General features: G+C 41.1%; 2 protein-coding genes across 4 annotated transcripts in view; one reads left to right on the top strand and one right to left on the bottom strand.

Annotated features, from left to right (window-relative positions):
• Nucleotides 1-2207: 2207 nt before the first annotated feature.
• Nucleotides 2208-9969, bottom strand: rae1 (ribonucleic acid export 1). Of its 3 annotated transcripts, XM_015041884.1 has the most exons (14): nt 9894-9969; nt 8784-8881; nt 8100-8218; nt 7905-8009; nt 6166-6258; nt 5344-5430; nt 5180-5266; nt 4524-4595; nt 4338-4445; nt 4143-4249; nt 3969-4044; nt 3328-3522; nt 3160-3245; nt 2208-2605 (listed from the first exon to the last, which is right to left on the bottom strand). In XM_015041884.1, coding segments are annotated over exons 3-14 (1107 nt in total). In that variant the 5' UTR covers nt 8190-8218; nt 8784-8881; nt 9894-9969; the 3' UTR covers nt 2208-2604. The 3 variants fall into 3 exon arrangements, with proteins under 3 accessions (XP_014897370.1, XP_014897369.1, XP_014897368.1); XM_015041883.1 differs by lacking the exon at nt 2208-2605 and having other exon boundaries at nt 3156-3245; nt 8762-8881; nt 9894-9965; XM_015041882.1 differs by lacking the exon at nt 2208-2605 and having other exon boundaries at nt 3156-3245; nt 9894-9964.
• Nucleotides 9970-10831: 862 nt separating this feature from the next.
• LOC106953268 (bone morphogenetic protein 7-like) overlaps nt 10832-17277 on the top strand; it is a 21981-nt gene continuing 15535 nt past the window's right edge. The window contains exon 1 of the mRNA XM_015041885.1: nt 10832-11849. Within this exon, the coding sequence (XP_014897371.1) occupies nt 11462-11849 (388 nt within the window). The 5' untranslated portion in view covers nt 10832-11461. The remainder of the gene's footprint in view (nt 11850-17277) is intronic.

Here is a 17277-nt window from a genome sequence, read left to right on the forward strand (position 1 = left end):
CGCTGGACTGCTCTAAAACAGGAGGGGAAATACTGTACCATCGACCTGTCGCCTAAATCCTTCCCCTTCGTGCAATACTCGGTAGAGCTAATTTGCCTTTTGCAGATATGACATGGTAGATATAGTCTATAAAGATCGACATTATAAACATGTTTACAGTTTAAGCTAATAGCCATTAAACTTATTTTAAATGTAGTTTACACCTACAGAGATGTTTTTGCTCTTTTGTGATAAACGCTACCCTCTCGAAAACAAACTTTACAAACTTTCATAACTCGGGTGAGATAACATAGAAAGAAACTAACAAAGAGTTCTTTTGAGTGCCACCATTTGCATTTGCTGTGTTCAGATTGTCTCAGCTGTGGGAGTTTGAATCTGGGACAGATGTAATGGTCCATTCCACTTGCAAGTCGGAAACCCAGCAAGTTTCCCTCGTTGTTACAAGCTAATAACATTTGCACCTTCATTTCTGTGTTCAAATACTAAATGTTCAGACATAGAATTTCTACTCGTGCCGCTTGTTTAATGACATAAGAATACACTGAAAACAACTAAAAACATTCATGAACTTATTTCCACGAGATGCACATATTCTGATAACACATAATTCCAAAAATAAAACAAAAAAAGAAATGTTCAAGCTTGTTCTAATCTAAAGGAACAAGCAGACATTTGGACATTTGTTAAAGACAGATATCTGGAGCTACATTTTCTCACTATGGGTCAATAAAGGATCATTCTCGTTTCCTTTAAAACCACTACAAAAAAAATCTAATTACTCTGAAAATCTTTGAAATTATGGTCATGTAACCACTGTGAGAATTGCTGCACATCTGCCAGGAACAGGCATTTCTGCCCCAGATCATTTAATTAAATTCCAAAATTAATGTGCTATCCTTATCACCTCAGAAGTAAATCTTTTTTTAATGTTTTCTACTGGTTGAAAGTCTGAGAGATGGGCTGGCTAACACATAAACTAGACGATCTAGAACAGAGATATTCTGGAGTCGTTTTCTTTCTTCCCCATCTTTTATCTTTTGGTTTCCATTTCAAAGTATTCAAGATCATATCATCTTCTGCCATTTTTTTTTTTTTACATTTTCCCCTCTCCCATAAACCTTTCAATGACAGCATGCTGTCCTTAACAGTGTCCAGATTCAACCCATCTTACTCAAACTGCACTACAACTGTTTGCTTTATTTTTTAAATGGGGTCACGATGAATGACGGTGGCTGAAGTCCACACTATTAGTCTGAGCAAAGCATGAATGATTAATTTATACAGAATCAGCATCATAACTCCACTATACCTCAGTAAACTGCTTGGGTAGGTCTCCCACAAACAGACACACTATAGTCTGTTCATAATGGTATTGGACTGCTATTGTCTTGAACGCAAATTGCCCTTTGCAACTTTAGTAGTGTGGCACATCACAATAAACGTAACATAAAGCTTAAAGCTTAAATTCCAAAGAATCTGAAAAGTAATGCTTCTTGTAACTCATGTTAGTTAGTGCTCTATCCATTTGGTGGTTGTTCTGCATGTGCAAGAGTTGTTGCATTTCCAACTCCAGAGAGACACGCTAATCCTGCAGCACAAGCCGACTTTCAAGACCTGCAGGGATTTTATTGCAGCTTCGCTGAAATGTTGCAGAACCTGCTAAAGTGTAGATTGTTCGCCGAAAGCGTAGCGGGGACATTGGAACTGTAGTGGCTTTAAACCTTCCCGCCACCGTTGCCTTGGAGGTCTACTGCTAACTACCTAGGGTCAGTCTGACAAAGAGGCGACGCTGTAATGACCTCTATAAAAAGACACTTAACTCGCACCTCTACCTCTAAGATCTGGTCCACTCTTCACACAAGGCCTTTGTAGTAGCCCCAACTACCTCATTCATATCCTCCTGAAATCCTCCTACCCATCCAGGGGAACTGGATGGGAGAGTTTCATCACACATCTTTGATCCCATTTGTCCTGCCGAGTTAAAACTGTCGGGGGTAAAATACTCCACCTGCTGGTTAACTGTGAGTAAAACAGGCAGATAGGAGGGAGTAGTTAAAACATTTAGCATCCAAAAACGTGAGGTGAGATCTTTGTCAAGTCCGAAAATATTACCTTTGCTCTGCAGCCTACGAGCACAGAACTTTATACAGAGATCCTTTTGGTCACAGTTGACTGTCTTGTCGAAACGCAAACACAACGTTGGAATCTACGAGGGCGCACTTATTTATTTTACATCCCAATATCTTTAATGGAATAACAGCAAAATTACAAGAAAATGAAAACTTTTTGGAAGTTGTGGGGAAAAAACAAACAAACAAACAAACAAACAAACTTGGACACACTGAAATAGTCATTAAAAAAATATCAAGACAAATATCAAATTAAAGCCCTCTTCCCCTTCTACGAAAAACTTAAAAAGGCCAACTATCATGCAACATCGAGATGGGTTGGCCCCTCTGATTGGTCCATGCAAGGCACCAGGGAGCCACGGCATTGGTCCAGACGTCTGTCGAAAGGAAGGAGCATGTCTCGAACGCATACACGCACACTAAAGCAGCAGGTCTCCCGCAATTCTCCACAAGAGGTGCGACTTGGCGCGACGAATCTGGAGACAGGAAGTAGCAGTCAGTGACAGAGCAGCGAGGTTGTTTTATCGCTCGTTTATTTCTGAACAAAAGGAAGAATGGCTATTCTACAAGCAAAGCGCTTACAAAATATGCTTGGTTTTCTGTATTTAGGATATATTTCATTTTTAAACTTCAATATTCCAATAAATAACATCTTTAAGTACCTCTTCCTTAACATTAAATACTTCATGTTTACAGGCTAGACTCTTTAGCTAAGACAGAAGGCTCCATCCTTTACATACAACCTTGTTTGAGTACAAGAGTAGTTTGTGCACACACACATGTTTGGAGCAAACGACATCACATATTTAAAGTGCCAAGTGCTTTTACCAAACCGGGTGGCTACAGAGCGAGGCTGAATTTAAAAAATAAATAAATAAATAAATAAATAAATCATGTCGGTATCCTTACTGCCCACATTCATGCATGCCCTTGAGAGCCCACAGCCAGAGCCACAGGAGCAATCAGGAAATGGGGCAGCCCCATTCATTGACCACGGTCTCCACGGTAACAGCAGCTGCCCTTCTCTCACCATTTCTTGTTCCGAGGCTTCAGCTCCTCAGCGGCGTTCCTCAGAAAGATGTAGTTCTTTTTCTGGGGGTTGTAGTACTCATGGCCCTAGAAGATCAAGACTCATTTTTTATTTTTTTTTAAAGTAAAACGATAAAGAGAGGTGAAGAACCGACTGTGCACCTCGTACCTTTGACCAGTCGTAGCTCGAGGCGTACGCGAAGATGTTGCCGTTGTGGTTGAAGCAGCAAGCTGTGATTGGCTGGTCGAGCTGCTCGGAGGTCTTCAGCTTGGTGCGCGCGTCTTTGTCCCAGAAGCTGAAGCGTCCGTCGGAGCCCACGGTGGCCAGCGTGCCATGGACAGGATGGAAGGAGATGGCGTTAACCTGGTCAGGAGAAACAGGAGTGGAGTAAGGTTAACGACTGATGATTATTTTAGTGATCGATTGGAATAATCGATTGTTCTGACAATTAAGCGGAGGGAAAAAATTGGCACTTTCTAGAGCTTTCTCATTTAACCACTCAAGCCTCTTGTATACAATATTAGAAGATGCAAATTAACAACTAAATTCTTTTTTTTTAATTAAGAAAAATACAACATGGCCCAGTTTTAAATTCAAAATCCTCTGATTTCCATCCATCTTCACTGTCTCTGCTGAATACAAGCAACCCCAGAGCATGATGCTGCCACCACAGTATTTCACCATAGTTAGGATGTGTTCCTGGTGATGTGCAGTGCTAGTTGCTTTTGCCAAACTTGGATAAAAAAGTGGAAAAAATCTGTATCCCATCCCTAACTTTTAATAGTGTTAATACAAGAAGATCAACTTACAGCATAGATGTCCTGTGGAGTGGTTGTGTTGGTTCCATTGGACCTATGGCACTTGAAGGTGAAATTATCTTTGGCTCTAAAGAAGATTAGAGAATTCTGTGAAGTCGTCTTTTTTTTTTTTTAGGTTTGGAGCAGGAAGCTTGTATACGTGTTGTGTGTTTTACAAAAACTCACGGGTTTGGCGGATTGATGTAATGGATGGCCACTCTGCCCTCGATGCTTCCCAGTGCAAAGCCTGTTGGCTTGTTCTGCTTGTCCTTAAATATGGCAACACAACGGTGCTAAAAAGCAAAAAACAGACAACACTGAACAATATAACAATAAAACATTACAACATTTTTAAAACCTCAGAGTTAAAGAGCAGCTCACCTGATGTTTGAGAGGGGAGTCTATTCTGCGAAACTCAGAAGGCTGGTTCTCTAACTGGTACACTATAAGGCCTCTTTCCGCTGTGGCTACCACTGCCATGGGATACACCTACGTCCAACAGTGTGAGTCAGTTCTCTCACCAGGAAGCTTTTAGAAATGACCTCATGCTGGTTATAACGGACTTACAACGTCGGCACAGTAGCATCTCTCGGGCATCTGCAGGGACATCATGGGGTTGGGCGAGCGGGTGTCCCAAAACTTTAAAGAGAAAAACGTCAATGTTTCTAAATGCGACAAAACGTCAGACTGATGGACAGATGTGTCTGAGACTGGAATTACATTCTCTATAAATGCAACAAACGAATGTGTTCAAGGTGCTTGAAGAAGCAGGCTTTCCCACAGAGTTTTGTAAGCCTGGCGGGCCACCAGGCTTGACTTGTACCCCCACCAATAATTGTTCATTTATTTGCTGTAGGTTTTTTTTATACACCAGTTTCTGCAACCACTGCCGATCTTTATTGGTCTACATGCCAAGAACTTCAGCACATAAAGTGACAAGTCACGGATAAAGGAGCACCAAATTTTGGACACTTCCATTAAGATGAAACGACTGAAATAACTGCTTTTTTGTTTGCCTTTTTTAAGATTTTACAGTTGGTGTTTAGGTATCTCAAATAATATCTTCCAATAACATAATTACCTAGTCATATTTTCACATTTCCTGTCAACTTTAAAACATTTTTAACTCAAAATCACGGTGGGCCGCAGGATGACTGCCTTAGCGCTTCTACCACCGGGCTTAACGAGTTTCCTGTGGGAAACCCTGAAGAAGGCCGTCGTACCTTCAGTGTTTTATCCCAGCTGCCAGTCATGATACAGCTGTAGTTTGGGGCTTTTATCCAGTGGATTGATTTGATTGGACCGTCATGCTGGGGAGAGGAAGGAGGAGACGTGTGAGATGAAATCAAGCTGATCGCACGGCGGACCCGGCGGGATCTCGTCCAACCTGTGCAATCTGCATCGCTTGGTTGCTGTTAAGATCCCACATCTTGGCCGTCTTGTCGCATGAAGCGGTGAACACCTTACTGCCGTCCTGCAGAATAAAAAACAAACATGACATCATAAGCGTTTTTTTGCAATCTAGCAGCAAATATCCAACACATGGATTCAGGGTTCGTACACTTTTCCCACATTAAAATTCAAACACTTTACAAGCATTTTGAGGAATTTTTTAAAACTTTTCCAGCATCAAACTTTGAGGATAAAAACGATACAAATGAACTAAAAACAAAAGTTTTTTGAAGTTTCAATTTACTATTACATCATTTATTACGTTAATGTCTTGTGATAATAAATATTCATCACACTGAAATAATACGAGGTATGGTAAATGACATTGCTGATCAATTAAATATTTAAACAAAACATACATAGAAAGTTACAAAAAAAATCTCTAAAAATATTTTCTTGCCAAGCTTTCTGGCATTTAGCAAATATAAATAATTTAAATTCTAAATGACCTAAAACATGAAGAGTTTAGTCCGATTTAATTTCAGACAGTGAGAAAAAGTGTCCGTTGTTTTAGCAGGTGTACTAAAATATCTCATTTCAACTGCAAATAATGTCAAAGTTGAGGACTTTAAGCGTTAGATTGCATTTTATTACAAACCTCTGCTACTGAAATATCAAACACTTTCAATGGCTTTATACATAAACCAAGCACTTTCCAAACCTTGAAAACACCCAACTGAAGTTAAAGTGTTTTCAAGGATTTCAAGCACCCTCATGAGCCGTGTGGGTTGTTTTATTTTTGTAAGATGACACCTACGTCACTCCAGCAGACACCCAGCACCGGACCCGTGTGCATCTGTTGGGCTTTGGGGACGGTCTGTCCGTTGTCCTGCACCTCCCAACATCTAACCTGAAACCACACAGAAACAACAAAATACGACTGGAAATGTGTGACTTTTGTCCGGTTTGTGGAAACAAAGTTGCGATCAGCTTGTCATGTAGCAGGATGGATTTGAGAGAAACACTTTCAAGGCCTGAAGGAAAAACCTGTAAACCCAGAAATTGTTCGAAAAAAGAAAGAAAGTGCTGCAAGTCTGGCTTTAGGCAAGGTAGTGACCCAAATCATTCCTCCAGGTTGCTCACAAACATTTTAACTAATACACAAAATGTTTTGTATGATCAACCTATATTTAGTCACACTTGGCACAATTGTATTACTAGCGTGTTTAAAAAGCATGTTTTCCATCATGGAACAACAATGCATTTTTAAATGAGAACATTGAACTCCCTTTCTTCATCTGTTTTAAATGAGACTAATGCTAGAGCTTCTGAAAGAACCTTAAAGTATTTTATAATATAAAGTGTTGTAATGTATATACATGAAATATGTAATGTTACTAACACTATATAATGTGTGTGTAACTGTTTCTGTAATATGTTTTTACAGGAAGAGCAGCCATTATCATGGCAATGGCTACTGGAGATCCTAACAAACAAATATATTTGAATAATAATTCTGAACCCAACTGTGTCATTCTTGTGCATTTATGATGCAAAGAAAAATCAGTTGTTCAGCATTAGGAGGCTGGTGAAAAACATAAAAATTATAATCTTTTTCCTTCAGTGAAAACACAAAGTTTTCACTGAAGGAAAAGTTGTGCAAATAATTCTGATGTGGAAGATTTAATGTTAGCCGTTTTTAGCATCAGCATTTGACAATCAAGTCAGTAGAAGCACAGACTTGTAAAATGAGCTTTGTAAAATTCCTAAACCCGTTTTTAAACATGTCTGATTTAGGCTCTGAAGAAGTGAGAGAAAGACTTCAGCTGATAACAGGAAGGCTGGATATATTTGCTCCGTTTGTCCTATTCAGCATTCACCTCTTTGCATACAGACTGAGAATAAAATGAGCATGCCGCTGAAAGTATCTCCTGACAATTCAGACTGTGTACAAGTAACGTTAAAAATATTAGTTCTAATGTTATTTGTTGTAAGTTCCCAAGTGAATGAGAATAAAATTCACATTAATCACAAAAAAAAAGCTTAAAAAAGTGAATAAATCCAATATGTCTTTCTTGTGTTCCTGATAAAGGAGGATTGGAAAAATGTCTAAACATATTTAACTAGTATTTAACTCATTTTTTGCCTCTCCCATTACATTTGTATATCATCAAATGCATGTAGTCAATTACACAAATTAAACAATAGCATCCAAAATAGACCTGCACAATATCAGGAAAACATGCTATGTTTTTATGCAGTATTAAAATCACCAAATATACTTCAGATATTGGAAATATGAATACTACTAAAGTAATTTATCACAAAACAAATACTGCACCCAGTGATACCGCCATAATAATGAATTTGACAGCTTGACCCAGTCAAAGTAAGGGACCTACATTCTCCATGGAACAGACCTTTGGAGCTCTACTATAATAACATTTTACAGCAGCTGCTCTCAAACAAGCACACTGGGTCACAAATCATACACAAAATCCATCCTTGGTTTCTGTCTACATAGATTTCTACTGAATGACTCAACAACTAACTTACATCGTTAGCCCAGGATCCTGCAATAAGGAAGTTTCCTGGCATGGTTGGAGGACTGAAGGCCAGGCAGCTGATGCTGTCATCTGGAGGCGAAGTCACTTCGACATCCTGTGAGAGAACAATCAGGCGAACAGGTGAGAGAGGGATGCACAGGAGTCACGATTACTGCACTACGTTCAACGAGTTCTTTCAGTTTACCTTCATGGGATTATGGCTGTCAGTTGTCGTGCTTCCAAAAACACCAGTCCCTCCTGTCCCAAAGCTGGAAGCCGTTCCGAACAAGCTCATAATGCATTAAAGGCGCACCGAATGTACGGCTGCGGGAAAAGGCGCAAAGATGAGCCCTCATTTTTAAAACAGCCCATTATTTTCATATTATTTCAATTATCCATTACAGACAAAAAAATACATTTGCAAAAGGAAGTACACAATCATATGTAGCGAATGTTGTCACAGTTGAAACTAGAAGGTAATTTTATGACATAATATGGACTAGCTTTACAGCTAAAGTAACGGTCTTGCTAACAACATGTCAAGCGCCGACTGAATGTGGTTTGCTCTAACACGGTTTTAAACAAATAAAATAATAAATTACCAATTATAAATAGCACTTAAAGACCTAAAGGTATATGAAACTAGCCTTGATTTTATAAAGTTGAGAAATAAACGCGAGTGAGCAGTTCAGACGCTAATGTTAGCTCTGTCCGTCTTTAGCTGTGGGGCTAAATACATTTTTAACTTCTTTATTCATCATTTTAATTTAGCAGCCGTTTCTAGAAACTGTATTAATACACGAAGCTTTAATATGTTAAATTAGATCATTAGCACAAGGTCTAAATATAACAAACATATATTATTACAGAGCAAAGGTGTGGCGCTCACCACTGCAGTGCGTCTGTGTCGCAGTTTGATGACTTCGTTTTACTCGGTGATTCCTTAGATGTTCGAAAACCAGCTTATAGTCTCATTATCGCCACCTGCTGGATTGAAATGTGAAAGATGAAAGAAGAGTTGAATGATTTCCCAACTACAGTGTTGTGATTGTCCTAATTTCTCTGTAAGCATTACAAACTTCAACATATTTCAAAAGGAGTTGAAAGAGAATAAAAACCTATCGTCTAAAAGGTTTGGTGTGTATATAGGTATTCAGGCTCCTTCACTTTCTGAAAATAATTCGGTGTTCTTCAAATTTGTCCATGTGCCACAATAGGGATGGTGTGTTCACGGCCAGGATCAGTGTTAATTTTAGCTGAGAATAAACTAATTTTAAGTGGCTTTTACAGTTTAATGAATACAAAATAGTATTCTTAGGTTCTGTGGAATCTGTATTTTATTTTTTAATTCATGAAACTCCCTAAATATATCAGCATATGATGGAAAAAAGACAAGAAACGTGTTTATATCACTTAAAACAACAGAAAAGTCTGTCTTACATTGTGTAGCTGTGTCTGTTTACATCCAAAGATAATTAAACCAATTTAGAGAAACAAACTGTAGTCTAAATAATTATAGTCAAGGGGATGCTAAGGTTTACAAATGTTTGTGTCCCACTTGGATGACTCGAGAGTTTATTTGAGTTTGCGAGGGCTGAGTCACATTACGTGACCTGCGTGTGCCGGTGTAAACATCTTCAGCTGCGTAATGTCTACTGCAAATAAAACTGTTTTCTGCTAATTCAGATGCTGCTGCTCATGAAAATCACATTTTGAAGATAATTTCAACATTTTTTTTATGAATATAAATATCTCAGCACCATATTTCAGACCTTAAACATTAGCTGCAATGATGGCTTAGTTCAAAGCATGTGGTCTAGTCAAAGTAGAGACCTAATTCTGATTGAGAAAACTTTCAGTTTGACAATAGTATGAAAATAAAAAAAATGGAGAAAAAAAAAAAGAATCGCAAAACTCAAAATACTTGTCGTGAAAGGTGGTAAGTTTTGACTTTAAGAGAAATAAATACACGTGTACATATTATATTTTAGATTTTTACTTGTAAAGTGACTTCAGAGTCCATGGTCTTCTCCTCAGAGTTATGTGCTTCTTTGTTGACCTCATAAAACCTGACTAAAACGCAACAAAGACAACAGGTGAAATGTGACAAATGTGAAAAACTAATTTGAAGGTGTACAAATAGCAGCGGTACAACTTCTTACGCTTTATTTAATCCGCAGTAAAGCTGGCCTCGCTTCTCACCTGCTCCCCTGTTCTGTTAAAGCAGAGCCGCAGCGTCTCTTTGGAAGCACATTTGCATGTCCCGTCATGCACCCAGACTACCGCTGATCACTCAGCAATTAGGGCGGGCCTCTCTTTATTGTCCCGGTTCAAAGAATTTCTGCGCCGTAAAGGGGATTATGGGGATTTGCCCCTTTTTCAATGCAGATTGTTGACAACAATTCAAACCACTTTATGATGGACACAGATAGGGGGGTTTTGTGTAAGAGCTGGCCACAGAGTCCCGAAATGCGAAAGAAAAGGACTTTAAATGGCGATCCACTCCATCTCACTTTAAACTGCAGCACCTCAAGCAGTCTCGTCCAAACCAGAAGGCACTCTGACCCTGAGCCTCCAACGGAATATCAAAGCTTCACACCCATTCATTTGAGATAAATGGCACTTTGTGTCTCCCATCCTCCCCTCCGTGCACTATAAAAATAAGTTTTAGAGGGTACTAAACACTGCCTATTAATTTTTTTCTTTTTTTTTTAATTTGTGAATGGAATGTTTAACAGTTCAACTGTATCACAATTAGCTCATTTGTGTTTGCAAAAAATAAAAATAATAATAAAAAAAAAATCTTAACACATTTTGGTGTGCATTTAATGGAAGATGTTGTTTTGTTTTGTAATTCTTATTTGTCGTACCTATCCAAGCAGCAGGTGAAGGGTTTTATTATCAGTGAAGAGTAAATTTACTTAGCATAAGTGCAGAGCTGCGTCATTGTTTCTGTCTGTAAGTTGGATTTATTTCGGAAGTACAAGATTTCTCCCTGAATTGTCAGGAAAATTACCTGTATGTCACCCTTGTTAGAGGAGATTTTAAAGTTTCTCCGATTTTGGTTACTTTTAAACAAAGAAAAAAAAATCCAATAAGACGTTAGGATAAAGAAAATTTAGTCCAATAAGTACATTTGTAAACAAAAGTTGGTTGAAATGTAACCCATTTATTTAGGTGTCTTTCGTCTGTTAAACGTGTATCTTTTTTAGTGGATTCAATTTTAGAAAACTTTATGGAGAGTTTGTTGTTTAAATGACGTGTGCTGGTCCTCTTCTGAACCGCTCGCGCCCCTCCTCTGATGCAGCGCCGCAATAAAAGTCTTTTCCCCGCGGAGCCGTCAGAGAAGCGCGCGTGGCTGAATCAGGGCTGCACGCTGCCGAGCAAACGGGGAATTATGAATGAATGAACGACACACGGCGTTGATAGCGGGAGGCGTGTTTCTAACTCTCTGCACATGTCCAAGGACCGCCTGAGGAACAGATCGCATCTCCGGCGTCTCCTTTTCGATTAGAGCCGCGCGTAAAAGTTGGGGAGGACTTTAAAAGAAATATAACATAAAATAAAATGCTGGCGACCGCTCTGTTCCTGCTGTCGTGCTGGGGATCCTGCGCGTCGGCCACGCGCGTCTCCTTCTCCAACTTCTCCGTGGACAACGAGGTGGGCTCCAGCTTCATCCACCGGAGACTGCGGAGCCAGGAGCGCAGGGAGATCCAGCGGGAGATCCTCTCCATCCTGGGCCTGCCGCACCGCCCGCGGCCGCACGCTCACGCCAAGCACACCGCCGCTCCGACGTTCATGCTGGATCTGTACAACACCGTGTCCACGGAGGCAGAACCACGCGCCTACTCGCGGTACAGGGCGGTTTTGGAGGGGCAGGCGTCGGCGGCTGTGAGCCCGCAGGACAGCCGCTTCCTGGACGACGCGGACACGGTGATGAGCTTCGTCAACCTCGGTGAGTGTTCACACTGATTATTATTATTATCATCGTAATTAAGCTGCTGTGTGTGAGACATGGAAATGTTTACTATGGAAAACATTACAGCAGGTTAATACTTAATACCACCACCTTCCTGATGGGCTAAGTATTCCCCCCCTCAAAAGTGATTTTGAAAAAACAAACAAAATCTTTTCCCCCAAATATGATCTAGGCCACAGGTGTCAAACTCCAGTCCTGGAGGGCCACCACTGCCCTGCAACTTTTAGATGTGCCTCTGCTGCACCACACCTGAATACAATAATTAGGTCATTAGCAAGGCCTCTACACAAGAAGGAGGTAATTAAGTTATTTCATTCCAGTGTTTTGTAGCACATCTAAAAACTGCAGGATAGTGGCCCATGATAGGCATCCATCCATCCATTTTCTGAACACCCTTGTCCCTCAGTGGGGTCGGGAGGGGTGCTGGTGCCTATCTCCAGCTAACGTTCCGGGCGAGAGGCGGGGGACATCCTGGACAGGTCGCCAGTCTGTCGCAGGGCAACACAGACACACAACCATGCGCACACACACACATACATACCTAGGGGCAATTTAGACAGACCAATTAACCTAACAGTCATGTTTTTTTTTGGACTGTGGGAGGAAACCGGAGTACCCGGAGAAAACCCACGCATGCACAGGGAGAACAGGCAGACTCCATGCAGAAAGACCGGGGCCGGGAATCGAACCCAGAACCTTCTTGCTGCACGGCAACAGCTCTACCAACTGCGCCACTGTGCAGCCCCCATGATAGGCAAAATAAATAAATCACTTCTTAGGCCATTGTTTTAGGACATAATGTCATCCGTAAAGAACAACATTTGTCAGTGTTTACGTGTAAGGTCACAATAAAACATTAAAAAAAGCAGAACAAAATAAGAATTAAAAAAAAAAACCTTCAATGAAGCCAAATTAATGTCGTAATGTGTGGGAAAAACAAAGCAAATCCACATTTCAGTAGCTTTTTGAGCCTCCTTTAACACGTAGTTTCACTTTCACACCGTTTCTTTCTTTATTAGATAAACTCTTTGGATTTTTTAAAAACATTTTTTGAATTTGTGATCAACGGCTTTTCTCTTTTTTACTTTAAAAATTCACTGGTATACAGATTAGGCCATTTCCCAGTGGGTTTCAGAGCCCAGGTCCTGTGCCTTTAAAACAAATCCAAATCATCAGCACTCCACCACCGTGCTTGACATTTGTGTTCGCCCTGGCGCAGGCTGTGCTCTGAGCAGCCAGGCTTCCCGTTCTTTGGGGTCTCAGCAGTTCAAAGAACATTGTTCCAGAGGTTTCGTGGTTCATTACGACGCAGCTGTGCAAACCCACAAGGTTCGGCCCTTTAGTCGTTTTGGAAAGACTCTTTTATTGTGGCATTCCTGCTGAAACAGCTGTTCGTCTTTCATGACTTTCTTTTTTTTTGGAGTTCTTTGTAATTGTACTGTCATTAAATTAAAGTTTTTTAACATGCTAAGTGATGTATGAAGAGAGTTGGACATTCTGGCAATGGCCTTTCCATGCCTGCGACGATTGTTTCAAATGTCTTCTGCTCGTAAATCATCTTTCTGCGTGAAGAACAATTGTGATCATAAAACTCGTTCCATATTGAATTTCTCAAGACCCAAGACCGCTCACACTGTTGTCTTTTCTTCTTGGTGTTGTGTTAATTCACAAGGCAATCAATAGGAGAAAATTTGCACTTTTGCTGAGGTGATGACAACTGCTGATTTTCACTTAACAGCACCCGATTCCCTTGCTCTTAAAGGGGCAGCATCGTGAATTTTCTAAGCACATTGTGCCATTTTATAGCAAATGTGCTATGTTCCCTTCAGTTGCTATAGAAATGCAGAAGGTATCAAATATGACTCAAAAGACATCTGAATTTGTATTTTAGTGCCTTGAAACTGGGCCTCTGTCTCTTTATAAAAACTCCTGCTCTTTCTGAAACTCCGCCTTCAGGAAGTCAACACAACATGGCTCCTCTATTAACCCTTAAACTGTTTTTACCAACGTTTCACTGAGAAGTAGCTTGATCATATGCACAGCTCCTGCTAATTGCTGCTGGCTAGTCTGAAGGAGCTGAGTGGGGGAGATACGAGAGATTGCTGCTCTGAAGGTGAACTTGGAAACTGCAGCTCAGAGGAGGAGCTTCATCCTCGAAGGCAGTGCTGTGCCCACCCAGGCGTCTGGTACATCTGAATGGTTGCCATGGGAGATTAAAGGATTTCTTAAACATGCATGAAAGAATGAAGGCAACACCGCAGGTGTGATTTTGATTAGGGAATAACATTATAACATGTCGTAAAGCTCAAAATAATACATTTTACTTAGTACTGCCCCTTTAAGGGATTATCAGGTATTGAGGGTGTGGAGTCTGTCACGCCAAAACACAATTTTTGCATAATTGAGGCTAGATTCAAATGAATTTGGAACATGGTAGAAACCAGTTCTTATTGATTCCCAATGCTTCAAACTGTATAATTACAGGACAGTGTACTTCCTTTCAAAACATTTACCTGTAAATTGTTAGCTGTGTGTCAGGAACCCGTGGGTCACTTTCGCTGTGATAAATCGTCGCCATACTGTACACGTTGTGGCCACATTCATACGTCTGATTTCTCTGCTCAACCTTACAACTTAACGGGTAACTGTGGGTTTCCTGCAGTTATCAGAGCCGCCACAGTGCATTGTGCTCCAGCGGTTTGTGATCGGTCAATGACAAATGAAAAGTCGGGGAAACCGAAGCGGCATTGAGTTAATAAAGGGAGGTATCCAAGTTGTTTGCCTTAGAGGAGGAAAGCTCTGAAGGTGTGTGTGTGCGTGTGTGCGTGTGTGCGCATTTGTTTGTAATACCTGGTGGGGACCATTTTCCTGACGCATACGATGTTGTGGGGACCCACTACTCCTTGTGGGGACCGAAGCCTGGTCCCCAAGGTTTTTGGGTCAGGGGTCAGATTTAGGACTAAGGTGTGAATTGAGTTTTGGTTAGGGTTAGGATAAGGGTAAGGCTTAGGCTGTTGAAATGAATGGAAGTCAATGGAAAGTCCTCACAAAGATAGCCACGCAAACGTGTGTGTGTGTGTGTGTGTGTGTGTGTGTGTGTGTGTGTGGTGGGGGAAGCAGCAGGCGGTATGGTGTTTGTACTTGTTTTGTTGCACCAGCAAACCTGCCTCGGGGCGTGGACCGGGTGGAGAGAATGAAACTAGTCTTTGCCAGCCCTCCTATCAGCAGCGGGATTCAGAATGTCAAGTCGATGGTAAAACAATGGGACGTCGTGACATCGTCCCATTCCACGCAGCTATAGAGTGAACCTTTCACTTCAGCTAACGAGATGTGGAAATATGTTTCCAAACACCAAAGGCACATTCATGCGGTTTCACATTTGGGGAGTTCTGAGGCAGGAGAGGGAGGAAAAAGACAAAATACAGACAACTGGTGGGTGGCATTTCTCCTTTTGAGCTCTCTTCGCCCAGCTGTTTTTCTCCACCGCATTTGACTGAAGGCATTGTTTCCTGGTGGCTTCACAATCGTTTCAAGACGTCCTTCCAAATGTGACACGCCGATGATTTGAGATGGGACATAAATGGCAAACAGGGACGCCGTAAATAAACACTTCGGTGCGTGGTCGAGCTGTTATGCGGTGCTAGCAAAAGCAGCAAGTCAGGAAAGCAGTAAGCAGTAGGTGGGAGATCTAACAAACCAGCACCCTCCAGTTGGATTTTATGAGCGCTCAGATGATTAAATGCTGGTTGTGACAATTGATTTTGTCTACTTTTCTAAAAAAAAATATCTCCGTAATATGAGATCTGTCTCATATTAGGTTATTCGATTAATTATTCCCTTTCAGAATCACTCCTTTAAATTCCTAACAATTGAAGGACTGTTTAGTCATTTTAACCTATTATTTTTGGTTGAAAACATCACCCAGTGTTCTCCACATGAACCATATGAATTTATATCTGGTGACGATGCAGCTGATGAGTTGCAGGAGAGTCGAGAAATACTTTTTGAACCAAAGCAGGAAGAAACAAGCTTAGACAACAGTAAAATGGGCCATTTTAATGTTTACTTTAATTATGCTATAAAACTTAATGTGCCTACTTATTTATTACTCAATTTATGTGTGGTTTATTTAATGGTTGTCGACGTTTTTTGTATGAATATCAACATCATCGTCAAAGTTTCCAGGAGGCCAGCGACGCCACTTTCGGAGTTCTACATCGATAAGAAATTCAAATAATAACCTTTCATAACGCGTAATTACGACCTCTGACTTTGCGACGAAATTGATTTACTGTAAAAACAAACAAACAAAAAAATGTCCATATAGCCGTGTTGCTGTGTGGCCCCGCAGCGTCGGGAGCAATCTGTAGTGTCGAAATGTCTCCCAGAGGGAAGTTTGCATATCTGAGGTCTGATCTGTGCAGCTAATGGGCCCAAACGTAAACACACCAAGTCCTTACAAGCAATTATTGCTTTCATAAAATCACCCCTCGTTCCCCCTGCAGCATTTAATTGCGGTCAAACAAATGACTAGCAGGGTTCAGAATGCGGCACTCTCAGGGCTCCTGGCATGTGTGTGTTTTTATGTTAAGAGGGGTTTTTAGAGGACTGTGAGTCATCGTGCGGTGCCGTAAAAGAAACGTTCCAGATTTTTTTATTTTTTTTTTTTTTTACTTCTTTTTTAGCGTCAGGGGCGTCAGGAGAAGATGTAAGGATGATCCTCTCAGATATCCACAAACCGTCCGCGGGATCTCCGGATGACGTCATCGGTATGGATGGATGGTTGGTGCTTCAAACTAAAGGGGCGAGAGAGATCTCTACCGTCCCTTCTCAAGGGTTCACCTGGTTGCTAAAGAAACATCTCAGAACCTTTTCTGCTTTTTATTTATTTATTTTTTAACTAAAGGGGGGGGGGTAGAGGGGGGACCTTCAGGATGGGTGGAAACCTTTGTGGTGCCACCGGTTACTGCTGTTCCGCTTTCCTCTCTCCAATCAAAAGGAAATCACTGCGTGGCGACGCATTGCGAGATGATTACGGAGGTGTGGTGGGAGCCGACCCAGGCGGTGAGGGCGCGCATGAAATTGGCGTGTGGCTTTCCGTACTTTTGTGTTGCGCGTACGAGGAAGTGCACTTGCTGCTGCGGTTTTCCGGGCAGAGCCCGAACCGGGCCTTTTCTTGTGGTCAGCACATGTGTGCGATTTTAAACGGAGAGCCAAAGCGAGCCACGAATGTGTTTTTATCTTCCTTCCACCCCCGATAGTGGCATTTAGGAGGGGGAGCTGAGTTAAATAATGTTTACATTAGTCATTCCACTCGTGGAAGTAGGATTTTTTTTTTTTTTTTTTTTTTTTTTTTGTGGGGGGGTTTCCAAAGTTGGGGGGGAGGGAACACCCCCACCCAGGG

Source organism: Poecilia latipinna, unplaced genomic scaffold (assembly GCF_001443285.1).
Source record: "Poecilia latipinna isolate Pla-1442-1.1 unplaced genomic scaffold, P_latipinna-1.0 Scaffold572, whole genome shotgun sequence".
Lineage (NCBI taxonomy): Eukaryota > Metazoa > Chordata > Actinopteri > Cyprinodontiformes > Poeciliidae > Poecilia > Poecilia latipinna.

What these genes read in the sequence shown, in the direction of transcription:
- rae1 (XM_015041883.1), bottom strand. Translation starts at nt 8,189, where the DNA reads ATGAGCTTGTTCGGAACGGCTTCCAGCTTTGGGACAGGAGGGACTGGT. An exon ending in ACAGCCATAATCCCATGAAG is followed by an intron (nt 8,010 to 8,099) that starts GTAAACTGAAAG and finishes GTTCTCTCACAG; the next exon opens with GATGTCGAAGTGACTTCGCC. An exon ending in GCTGGGATAAAACACTGAAG is followed by an intron (nt 4,596 to 5,179) that starts GTACGACGGCCT and finishes TTCTCTTTAAAG; the next exon opens with TTTTGGGACACCCGCTCGCC.